This window comes from Myotis myotis, unplaced genomic scaffold (genome assembly GCF_014108235.1).
Source record: "Myotis myotis isolate mMyoMyo1 unplaced genomic scaffold, mMyoMyo1.p scaffold_m19_p_1, whole genome shotgun sequence".
NCBI lineage: Eukaryota > Metazoa > Chordata > Mammalia > Chiroptera > Vespertilionidae > Myotis > Myotis myotis.
The window spans coordinates 71,701,379-71,714,515 of NW_023416313.1; the positions used below are offsets into that span (position 1 = coordinate 71,701,379).

Here is a 13,137-nt window from a genome sequence, read left to right on the forward strand (position 1 = left end):
CTCAGTATAGTTACTGGTTGTACATCACCTAATTCCAGCATATTTTCACCACCCCAAAAACAAACACTGTAATGGCTAACAGTCACTCCTCTTTCTTCCCTCTTCTTTGCTTCTGAAAACACTAATCCACTTTGTTTCTATGGATTTGCCTATTCTGAACATTTCATATAAGTGGAATAATGCAATATGTGGCCTTTTATGACTGGCTTCCTTCCCTTACCATGTTTTCAAGGTTCATCCGTGGTGTATGCATCAGTATTTTATTCTTTTTTATTGCTGAATAACATTTCATTGTATGGATATGTACCACATTTTTCTTATCCATTCATCAGTTGATATATGTTTGGACTGTTTTAGCTTTTTGGCTATTATGAAAAATACTATGAACATTTATGTACAAGCTTTTGTGTCAACGCGTTGTTTTCCATTTTCTTGGATATATACCTAAGAGTAATATTTCTGGGTCCTATGATAATTCAATATTTAACTCTTTGAAAAACTTTTCCACAGCAGTTGTACCATTTTACATTCCCACCAGCAACATACGTATAGGGTCCAATTTCTCCACATCCTTACTGCGATGATTAACGTTCTGTGTAAACTTGACTGAATTAAAGAATGCCCAAATAGCTGGTAAAACATTATTTCTGGGTGTGACTGTGAGGATGTTTCCGGTGATTCAGTAGATTGAGTAAAGAAGATCCATCCTCACCACGGTCAGTGGGCGTCATCCAATCAATTGAGGGCCTGAGTAGGCAGAGAAAGGGCGAATTCTCTCTCTCTTGTTGAATTGGGGCATCCAACTTCTCCTGCCCTCGGACATTGGAGCTCCTCGTTCTCAGGCCTTCAAATTCCAGGACTTGCACCAATGGCTTCTCAGATCTCAGGCCTTCAGCCTCAAACTGAATTACATCACTGGCTTTCCTGGTTTCCCATCTTGCACATGGCAGATTTTAGCACTTCTTAGCCTCCATAACCATGTGAGTCAATAACTATAATAAATCTCCATATATACTAGTATTTTTACTTTCTTTTTTTAATTCTAGATATCTCACTATCTATGTATCTCACTGTGGTTTTGATTTGCATTTCCTTAGTGACTAATGATATTGAGCATCATTTCATGTACTTACTGGTCATTTTCTTTGGAGCAATACCTATTCAAATCTCTTACCCATTTTTAATTGGGGTATCTTTTTCATTATTGTGCTGGATTTTTTAAATGATTTTTCTTCATCTATTGAGATGATTATATGGTTATTTTTTCCTTCATTCTTGTGTTTGACTTTCATATGATGAGCCATTGTTGCATTCCTGGGATGAATTGCAGTTGATTATGGTACATAATTTTTTTTATATGCTGCTAGATTTGGATTGCTAGTATTTTGTTGAAGATTTTTCCTGTCTATATTTATAAGGAATATTTATCTATAGTTTGCTTTTCTTGATATGTCTTTATCTAGTTTTGATACAAGGGTAATAGTGGCTTAAAAACAAGTTAGGAGGTGGTTTCCCCTCTTCTATTTTTTGGAAGCGTTTGTGAAGGATTGGTGTTAATTCTTATGTTTTTAGAATTCACTAGTGAAGCCATCTTTGTAAAAAGACATTTTTATTTTTATTACTGACTCAATCTCTTTAATTATAGATTTTTTTTCAGATTTTCTATTTCTTCTTGAGTTAGATTTCATAGCTTGTGTCTAGGAATTTGTCCATTTCATCTAGGTGATATGACTTATTGTCATACAATTGTTTATAGTCTTCCTTTATTGCCCTTTTTAGTTCTATAAGGTCAATAGTAATACTTCCTTTTTCATTCCTGCTTTAGTAATTTGAGTCTTCTCTCTCTTTTTTTCCCCCTGGGCCAGTCTGGCTAAAAGTTTTTTATTTTGCTCATCTTTTCAAAGAACTAACTTTTGGTTTTGTTGATTTTCTCTATTATTCCAATAAGGCCTTTTTTGTTAATGTACCAAATTTCTGATGTCTATCTACTTATCTGCTGAAAATAGATGTTTTAATTCAACCAAATACCTCAGTAGTTATAGAATTCCTCTTATCACAATTGTGATGGGATATAATTTTAAAAGTAGAAACCTGCTCCATATATTGCCCTGAGAATTTTGACAAAAATACTTAGTCTTTCTGAGCCTCTGTTTTCTCACATAATAAATGAAAAGTAACACAGATGTCTGGAGATGTTAGAATTACATGAGAAGGCATATACAAAGCACCTCATCGCCTGGGGCCAGTCATTTAGTAGACACTCAAAGAATGCTGATCATCTGCCTGACTGCTAAATTACATGATGCATATAAATATAATATACTAGTATGTAATAGACTATGTTAGTAATCTCACTTTCATTCCTCTCAAAGCTCAGCATGGCCTGGATCTTCCATCATGACTCAGTGATGTTTACCAAACAAATAACTATTCTAGGGTAGCAACTGTCATTAACACCTGGGCCCACTGAGGCACAGCCTGGCTTTTGTTCTTCTTATGATCAAGTTACTTGCCACATGGGGAGATAAAATGGAGCCCTAAAGAATATGAATCTCTCAAGGACATCCTCAAGCCTCTAGCCCCCATTACACACTCAATAAGTATGTGAAAGAATAAATAAAAACACTAGAGGGGATATGAGCTAAGGGGTTATTAAAGACTGTCACTAACCCAGCTTCCTCTCTAAGAGCCTAGTAAGAGGCCAAGCTGCAGAGTAAGTCACCTAACAGTTAGTTCAGATGTGTCGGTGTAGCTAACCAGTCCTCAGCTAAGCAGTGAGGTATGTGTGACACAGCTGACGAGGGTGTGCCTGGGTATGTAGGCTACGCGGAATATAGTACAATAGCATGTGGTAGAAGAATGAAAGGTGAGGAAAGATTCATTTGGAATATTAGAAGAATTAAAGAGGCAAGAGCCTCCCGGCATACCTGTGCAGTTTATAAGATAAAGAGAAGATAGGGAAGCATCTAAATGTGAAGAAACTTACTGCACAGCTTCCTCAGCTAAGGTTTGGCTCAGTGGATAGAGCGTTGATCTGTGGACTGAAGGGTCCCAGGTTCGATTCCTGGTCACAGCATATGCCTGGGTTTTGAGCTCGATCCCCAGTGGGGGGCATGCAGGAAGCAGCTGGTCAATGATTCTCTCTCATCATTGATGTTTCTATCTCTCCCTCTCCCATCCTCTCTGAAATCAATAAAAAAAAATTTTTAAATAAAAGAAAGCTATGAAAAATAATGCTTAATAGAATGTTTTGAAAAAGTGGCACACAGGTCAGTTCCCTGTTCTTGAGAACAGTATGGCAGTCGGTGAGAAAAACAACAACAGGGGCAGTGGGAACAAAGAAAGTGGACCACAGAAGGCTTTACATGGTTAAAGGTGACTGTTCTAAAATCAAGGTAGTAAGAGGGGAAACACTTTTTTACCCCAGCCTTCTCTGTTTGTCTTTCAGTCAAGAAAATCCAGCACTAAAAAACAAAAAAATCCTAATTTGCATTTTTTTTCATCTTACATCCCATCTAATATAGCAGAAAGTCCCAAGGTGGGACTAGCAAAGACAGGTACAGTTGTGAGCCAAGACCTGATGGAACATTAATACTCAATTGTCAGACAAAACCATCACCAACAAAAACTAGCAACATAGACGTACACTTGCCCACCCAGTTCCTAACTACCTCAAATGCTAACGAGTTCAGAAAGAATTCTTTCTGTCAGTTCTCTGAATATGGTTTTGAGGAAACAGAATAAAATATCAGTCATAAAGTGAACAGCTGGGAGGAGGGAAGCCAGCATGAAAAACAACAGCTGAAAAGGTTCACACACACACACACACACACACACACACACACACACACAGATAATCTTGTTTCATATATTAAAATTGAGAGACTTTTACAAAATATTCGTTACAAAAAGCTAATAATAATGAAATGTTACACTTTCAAAGGGTCAGATATCAACCTTATCTTTACACTTGTGTTCTGTGAGGTAATTTCATAAATTACACATCACAATGGCAAAACTTCCCTAATTGATAAGATTATTATTGAAACTTTGAAATTCTCTTAACCAGTTTTTTTGCCTTTTAACAAAGGGTATTCTTTTGGCTTACAGTTTTCTGCTTCAGCTTCTATCTGAGGCTTTGCATTTTCATACGGGGGAAAACTGATGAGGGTGAGCATGAGTTTAGATAGAAATTGGTACATTTTTAGGCACTAAGATGCAAAAATGTAAATATGATCATGTTTGACAAAAAACTTGTGATCTATCTCAGATCAACTCACATGACGGGGATTAGGCTCTTACCTTTTTTCTCAGAACTTGAAATGGCAAAACAACAAATAACTAAGCAGAGGCTTTAATATAGTTTCACATAGTTCTCAGTTTCATGAAATTTTAGCAAATAAAAAAAGTAAAATGGGAACATTCAAATGAAATTATTATCCAAAATTCAGTTCAATAGTTTCGTAAAAAGTTAAACATAAATTTCCTACATAACTCAGGAATTTCACTCATATATTTCTATGTTAGAGAAATTAAAATACATGCACAAAGATCTGTATGTAAGTATTCATAGCAGTATTATCATAACAGTCAAAAGTTAGCAATGATCCAAATGTCCCTCAACTAATGAGTAGATGAATAAAAAATGGCATATTCATTCAAGAGAATACCATTTAGCAAGAAGGAGGAATGAGGTATAGATATATACTGTATCATGGAAGAACTTCAAAAACATTATAGTCAGAAAAAAAAAAAAAGCCAAATGCAAAAAGATCACATATTATACGATTCCAGTTACATGGAATGCTGAAAAAAGTAAAATCTGTAGAGATAGAAAGCAGATTAATGTTTGCCTGGGGCTGAAGGGGAGAAAAGAGAGTGAGTGCAAATAGGCACAAGGAATCCTTTTGAGATATAAGAAATGTTCTAAAATTGAAACCTGGGACAGTTACAAGACTTGATAAATATAGTAAAAACCACTTCACTGTACACTTAACATGAGTGAATTTTATGGTCTGTCAATTATATTTCAATAGAGCTGTTTTGGAAAAAGTCTAGGAAGGTGCAAAATGTAACATACACAGATCATAAGTGTACAATCCAGTGACTTTTAACATATGTTTACACCATGGAACCAGCACCCAGATCAAGATATAACAGTTTTAGTACTCAGGACAGTTTCCTTGTACCCTTTCTTATTCGTAGTTCACCATCTCCCTCCACAAGAGTGGGCACCACTAATTTGTTCTCTATCATCTGGATTCATTTTGTCTATATTGAAACTTTAGTGTTTCTTTTGCTCAATATAATGCCTGTGAGATTCATCCAAGTTGATGCTAATATTAGTAGTTCATTGTTTTTTTATTGCTGTAGAGTATTCACTGTAGTATAAATATACCACTTTTTGCTTATAAATTCTTCTGTTAAAGAATATTTAAGTTGTTTCCAGTTTGGGGGTATTATGAATAAAGTTGCTATGAACACTTGTTTTAGATGTCTGCTGACAGACGTATGCACTCAATTTTCTAGGGTACGTAGCTAGAAATAGAAATGCTGACTCAAAAGTAAGCAAATGTTTAGCTTGGGTAGAAATTGCCATAGCATTTCCCAAAGTGGTTAAACAAATTTCCACTCCTACTAACAATGTCTACAAGTTTCAAAAAAAAAGTTTCAGCTGTCCTACCTCCTCACCAACAGTTGGTAATGTCAATCTTTTTAATTTTAGCCATTGTGCTAAAATTGTACTGCAAGTAGAGGTATCCTGGCATGCCTTTAATTTGCATTTGCTTCATTAAGAATGGAATTGAGCAGACTTTCCTATACTTTCTATTTGGATATCGTCTTTGGTGAAGTGCCTATTTGAAGCTTTTTTCCATTTTTTAATAGGTTATCTGTCTTTTTCTTACTGCTTTATAGAAGTTCTTTATTGTATAATATACAAATCTTTTATCAGGTATATGTATTACAAATATTGTTCCCTAATCCGTGGCTAACCTTTTCTCTATCTTAATGGTGCTATTGATATACAAATGTCCATGTTAATGAAGTACAATTTATCATTCCTTTCTTTCACAGTTATAGTTGTTACTAGAGGCCCAGTGCACAAAAATTTGTGCACTCAGGGGGTCCCTCAGCCCGGCCTTTGCCCCTGGGGGGATCAGGCCTAAGCTGGCAGCCAGACATCCCTCTGGCAGCCCAGGAGCCCTTGGGGGATGTCCACTTGCCAGCGGGGAGCAGGACTAAGATGCAGTCAGACATCCTTAGCACTGCTGAGGAGGCAGGAGAGGTTCCCGCCACCACCACTACACTGGCTTGTGGCTGAGCAGAGCTCCCCCTGTGGGAGCACACTGACCACCAGGGGGCAGCTCCTGCATTGAGCGTCTGCCCCCTGGTGGTCATTGTGTGTCATAGTGACCAGTCATTCCCAGTCATTCTGCTGTTAGTGTCAGTTTGCATATTACCCTTTTATTATATAGGATAGAGGCCTGGTGCACGGGTGGGGGCCAGCTGCTTTGCCCTGAAGGATGTTCCGGATCAGGGTGGGGGTCCTGCTGGGGTTCCTGGCCAGCCTGAGTGAGAGGCTGGTAGCTGTTTGCAGGCTGGCCACAGTCCCCCAGCAGGGACCCTCACCCCATGGGGGTCTGGCCAGCCTGGGTGAGGGGTTGAGGTCTGTTTTCAGGCTGGCCACACCCCCTTCAGGGTGGAGGTCCCTGCTGGGGTGCCTGGCCAGCCTGGGTGAGGGGCTGATGGCTGTTTGCAGGCTGGCCACAGCCCTTTCGGGGGGGGGGGGGGGTCCCACTGGGGTGCCTGGCCAGCCTGGGTGAGGGGCTAATGGCCGTTTTCAGGCTGGCCACACCCTCCAGCGACCCAAGCTCCCAGCCTCTCCTTTTTTTCTTTTTTTTTCCAGCGCCTCCTTGAGCAGAGGCCAGGGTGGGCTGGAAGCAGGTATCTGGGATTTATTTATCTTCTATAATTGAAACTTTGTAGCCTTGAGCGGAGCCCAAGGCCAGCCAGGGAAGGCAGGAAGCTTGACTTCCTCCATTGCTGGGGGCAACCCAAGCCTCCTGCTCGCTCCAGCTCCACGGCTGCCACCATCTTAGTTGGGTTAATTTGCATATTCGCTTCTGATTGGCTGGTGGGTGTTTGGCGGAGTGGCAGAGTGATGGTTAATTTGCATCTTTCTCTTTTATTAGTGTAGATGTCCTGTTTAAGAAATCTTTCCCTATGCCAATATAATGAAGTATTCTCTTATGTTTTCTCCTAGAAGCCTTATTGTACTACCTTTCACAGTGTAATCTTTAATCACTGATGAAATTACTTTTTGTCTATAGTGTCACAGTTCATTTATTTTCCCCTAAAGATACCCACCATCTATAGCACTGTTCACTGATAAGACTATCCCTTCCCACAAGACTGCAGTGGTATCGTGTCCATAAGTCAGGAGACTATCTTTTACATGAGTCTATTTCTTGACTCTATTATGTCCCATTGCTCCATTTTATCCTTGGGAAATGCTACTGTCTTAATTCCTGGAACGTTATAGTAATCCTGAGCTGGGAAACATTTTAATGCATACATTTTTGTAGAACTTTCTGAGCTATTCTTGTAAGAGAGACAAATGCCAAAAATTAACTATTTCAAGTCTTACATGGCATCATACATCAATTTTGAAGGTCAATTCCTTAATCAGTAAAATGAAAAAAAGTTTTCACCACATAGGTTTACAAAACTTATATGATCTCTTATGTTAATTGCAGGAGCCTTTTGAACTCCATTTGAGAATGCCTTACCTGGGTAAGGTAAATGGTATCTTTGAATTCACGTAATGGATCTGTGCTATGCGGGAGTTTGAAATGAAGTCCAACCTGAAAAAGCATTTCTTCGTTACCATTTTCATGATGCTGTCGATGACTTGAAAAGCTGCTGTTGTAAGACCAGTCTACTTTAGATGAAACCTTTTGAGTAAAGAATAAGAGGTACACATTGAGAAATCAGGAGTACTTTTCTACACATTTCTGATAAACTCTATACACTGGAATAATATCACAGATGTTTTTTTCATCACATTTGTTGGTGGTGAAAGACCAGCCTTGTACAAAATTGAATCACAAAACCAGGATTTGGCACCTATACCCTTCCTTGTTCAAACCTAAGAAATTACAATGTGATATTTCCATTGAAGGTCCTATCAAAATATTGTTCCTTTTATAAACATTAGTTATGTGTATTTTTTACCTACAAAAATTTAATCCTCACATGAGGATATGTTTTTATTGATTTTAGAGATAGAGGGAGAGGGAGAGAGAGAGAGAGAGAGAGAGAGAGAGAGAGAGAGAGAGAGAGAGAGAGAAACATCCACGTGAGAGTGAAGCATCGATTGGTTGTCTCTCGCACACACCCTAATTGGGGATCAAACCTGCAACCTGGGTATGTGCCCTGACCCAGAATCAAACACACAACCTTTCGATGTATGGGATGACACTCCAACCAACTGAGTCACACTGGCCACGGCTAGTTATGTGTATTTTTAAATGTCATTTTATCTATTTAAGTAATCAAATTGTCAAAACTGAATAATGAACTGAAATCAACATTTTGTTAAAACTGTCAGTTCTTTAACAGGAATGAAATATCACTATTAAGATGGCAAATGCTGCCCTGACCGGCTTAGCTCAGCGGATAGAGCATCGGCCTGCGGACTCAAGGGTCCCAGGTTCGATTCTGGTCAAGGGCATGTACCTTGGTTGTGGGCACATCCCCAGTGGGGAGTGTGCAGGAGCTCTATCCCTCTCCCTTCCTCTCTGTAAAAAATCAATAAAATATTTTTTTTAAAAAAAAGATGGCAAATGCTTTAGCACTTGCTCATCTGTTTCTCAGTGATTACTAAATATATTTGAAATGTTTAATTTTGGTCAATCGAGCTAATCAATGATTCTCTCTCATCATTGATGTTTCTATGTCTCTCTCCCTTCTTTTCTCTGAAATCAATAAAAACGTTTAAAAAAGAATACAGCAATTTAAAAAATCATTTTTAAATAAAATATGACTTATAATCCCCAGTAATCAGGCATTGCTCAGACCAATCACCTTAAGAGGAAAAAGTTATTCTTTAGGTGTTTATTTATACCAAACTTAAGTAATGCACATTAGCCATATTTAATGTGGAAGTTTTTCTAAATGTTATATAGTTTAGAGACAGTTTAGAGAACATGAATTACTCCTGTAATTTATTTAAAATAGAGATATTAGTATTACAGTCATCTGTACACATCTGAGATGCACATATCAATAATATTTCTTTTTTTAATGTTTCTTCCTTTTTAAAGTCTGAAACACACCTCTGGACCTCCCAACCCTCTCTCTGATTGGTAATGATTTGAATGTATCCCATAATCACAACCCTATTCTTCTGTTATGTGGGAAACTGCCTACCTTCTGATAGTTGTGTTTTGGAAGTCTTATAAACTTCATCTATAACAATGTTACCAGAAAAAATTAGAAAGTGCCAGGTAAGGTTCTAATTGCTTTTAAGAATATTAATTCATTTAATCCTCATAACAACCAAACAGAGTAGACACTATTATCACCCTGGAAAGAAAGTGATCAGATTTGGGTCTGATAATAAGTTTGAATTACTATGTAGGGATAGAGTTAGAACTTTCACTCTCCACTGCCTTGGTTTCCTCCTGGGCCTCAGTGAAAGCAGAAGAGGGTGAATTACTGTTAAATAAAACATTTCATTCCTTCTTTCCCATTCTCAGTACTTGTTTCTGACTAAGTCAGAATACTGGGATACTGTACTTCCTCCTCCTGCATTTTAAAATAATATCATTCCCAAAAGACCAGCCCCCCAATATGAGAGTAATAAAACTAAGTTTATAACACTACTATGAAAGCTACAAATACAATATTACTTTGATATCTAGAAGCAAATATAGTTGTGTTCAGGCGGTGAAATTGAGGAAGATTTTGAAATTGTTTTAAAACTTTGTGGTTACGTTACACAAGTGATGGGGGAGGGGGTTAAGAACTACCTGATCATTTCAATAGATGAACAGAAAGCATTAGACAAAATCCAAAACCCTTTCATGACATAAACATTCAACAAAGTAGGAGTAAAAGGGAACTGTCTCAACCTGATAAAGGGCACCTGTGAAACACCTACAGTTAACATCATACTAAATGGTGAAGACTGAAAACTTTCTCCCTGGGAAAGCAATGGGGCAAGGATGTCTGGTCTTGCCACTTCTATTCTACATTGTACTAGAGGTCCCAGCCAGAGCAATTAGGCAAGAAAAGTAAATAAAAGGCATCCAGATTGCAAAGGAAGAAATACAACTATTTCTATCTGCAGATGACATGCTCTTTTATATAGAAACCTCTAAAAATTTTTAGAAAAAAAAAACCTATTAGAGTTAATAAATGAGTTCTGTAAGGTTGCAGAACATAAGTTCAGTAAACAAAATAAATCAATTGTATCTTTATATCACTAAACAATTTCATTTACAATAGCACCAAAAAAAAGAATAAAATAGGAATAAATTTAACCTAAGTATAAGACTTGTACACTAAAAACTACAAAATTAGCCCAGTAGGTGTGGCTCAGTTGGTTGAGCATCATCCTGTGCACCAAAAAGTTGCCAGTTCAATTCCCAGTCAGAGCATATACTTGGGTTGCAGGTTCGATCCCCAGTCGGGGCACATACAAAAGGCAACTGATCTCTCTCTCTCTGTCTCTCTGTCTCTCTGTCTCTCTCTCTCTCTCTCTCTCTCTCTCTCTCTCTCTCTCTCTCTCTTTCTGTCTTTCCCTTCCTCTCTCTAAGCATGTCCTCAGGTGAAGATTTAAAAAAAACCTACAAAATTAAAGAAGATAGCACATGTTCCTGAATCAGAAGACAATATTGTTATGATGGCAATACTTTGCAAAGTGATCTACAGACTCAACCCAATCCCTATCAAAATCCCAGCTGGCTTTTTGCAGAAACTGTCAAGGTGATCCTAAAATTCATATAGAAATGCAAAACACCCACAAAAGTCAAAACATCTTGAAAGAAGAACAAAGTTGGTAGACTCATACTTCCTGCTTTCAAAACTTACTACAAAGCTTCAGTAATCATGACAGTGCATACTCCCATAAAATAGACACACAAATCAATGGAACAAAACTGAAAATCCAAAAAGAAATCTTAACAATTGAGCCAATTGATTTTTGACAAAGGGGTCAGGAGAATTCAGTGAGGGAAGGAATAGTTTTGTCAATAAATAGTGTTGGGTCAATTGGCCATCCACATCCAAAGAATGAACCTAGACACCTACCTCACACCATCAGGACAATAAGTCACAGACCTGCCCTGACTGGTTTGGCTCAGTGGATAGAGTGTCGGCCTGCGGACTGGAAGGTCCCAGGTTCGATTCCGGTCAAGGGCATATACTTGGTTGCAGGCACATCCCCAGTGGGGGTGTTCAGGAGGCAGCTGATCGATGTTTCTCTCTCATTGATGTTTAACTCTCTATCTCTCTCCCTTCCTCTCTGTAAAAAATCAATAAAATATATTTAAAAAAAAATAAGTCACAGACCTAAATTTAAAATCTAAAACTAGAAGACAACATTGAAATAATCCTTTGTGATGTACATTAGGCAATGATTTCTTAGGTTCAACACTAAAAGCACAAGAGACAAAAGAGAAGATTGCTAAGTAGAACTTCATCAAAATTAAAAATGGCCCTGACTGGTTTGGCTCAGTGGATGGAGCATCGGCCTGCGGACTGAAAGGTCCCAGGTTTGATTCCGGGCAAGGGCGTGTGCCTTGGTTGCGGACACATCCCCAGTGGGAGGTGTGCAGGAGGCAGCTGATCGATATTTCTCTCTAATTGATGTTTCTTACTCTCTATCCCTCTCCCTTCCTCTCTGTAAAAAAACAATAAAATATATTTAAAAAATTTAAAATGTTTGTACTTTCAAGGATACTATCAAAAAAGTAGAAAGACAACCCATAAATTGGGAGAAAATATTTGTAAATCATATACATGATAAAGAACATATCTAAAAAATATATATTTTACAACTCAATAATAAAAAGACAAATAACCCAATTTAAAAATGGGCTAAATATTTGAATATACATTTCTCAAAGGAAGATATTTAAATAAACACCAAGCACTTGAAAACATGATCAAATGATTAGCCAAAGAAATGCAAATTTTCTATAAATATAAATGTCCAGGGAAATGCAAAAAAAAAAAAAAAAGGAGAAAATGGGAAATAACAAGTGTGTACTGGCAAGAATGTGTAGAAACTGAAACCCTCATACACTGTTGGCAGGAATGTAAAATGGTGGAACTGCTATGGTAAACAGTTTGGTAGTTCCTTGGAATGTTAAACAGTTAACATATGACCCAGAAACTCCATTCCTTGGTATAACTTAGTAGATGGTCACACAAATACAGGTATTCAAGTGTTCATAGCAGCATTATTCATAATAGCACAAAAGTGGGACTAATACAAATATACATTAAATAATACATGGATAGACAGAATATAATATATATTCATGCAATGGAGTATTATTCAGCAATAAAAATGAGTGACATACTAATAAATGATACAACATGGATGGACCTTGAAAATTTTTGCTAGGTGAAAGAAGCCAGTCTCAAATGATCACATATTTTATGATTCCAATTATATGAAATGTGCAGAACAAGCAAATATATAGAAATGCAAAAGTGAGTAGTGGTGCCTACAGCTGGGATGGGACTGTCAGAGAGAGTTGGGAGTGACTGCTACATACAGAGTTTCCTTGGAGGTGATGAAAACATTCTAAAATTAGATCATGTTGATGGCTGCATAACTCTGGAAATACACTGAAAACCATTAAACTGCACACATTAAATGGTCAGAGAATTACATCTCACTAATGTTGTTTTTAAAAGAACACACAACCTAACCCTCAGGTAGGATTTAGGCTAAGACCCGAAGACCTGAAGAAGTCTGGATTTCAGAAGTCAGGACTTCAGAAACAGTTTACAGACCCTTATTTTACAGCAGAAGAAACTGAGGCACAGAGGGGGTTACATGATTTGGTTAAGATCATGTAGCAAGTTAGTGGCAGAGCAATTATGAGAATTCCAGTGCCT

General features: G+C 37.7%; 1 protein-coding gene across 2 annotated transcripts in view; it reads right to left on the bottom strand.

The window, feature by feature from the left end:
- MANBA (mannosidase beta) overlaps nucleotides 1-13,137 on the bottom strand; it is a 105,848-nt gene that overhangs the window by 12,603 nt on the left and 80,108 nt on the right. For both annotated transcript variants that reach the window (XM_036340974.1, XM_036340964.1), the window contains exon 13: nucleotides 7,791-7,955. In XM_036340974.1, the coding sequence (XP_036196867.1) occupies nucleotides 7,791-7,955 (165 nt within the window). The remainder of the gene's footprint in view (nucleotides 1-7,790; nucleotides 7,956-13,137) is intronic.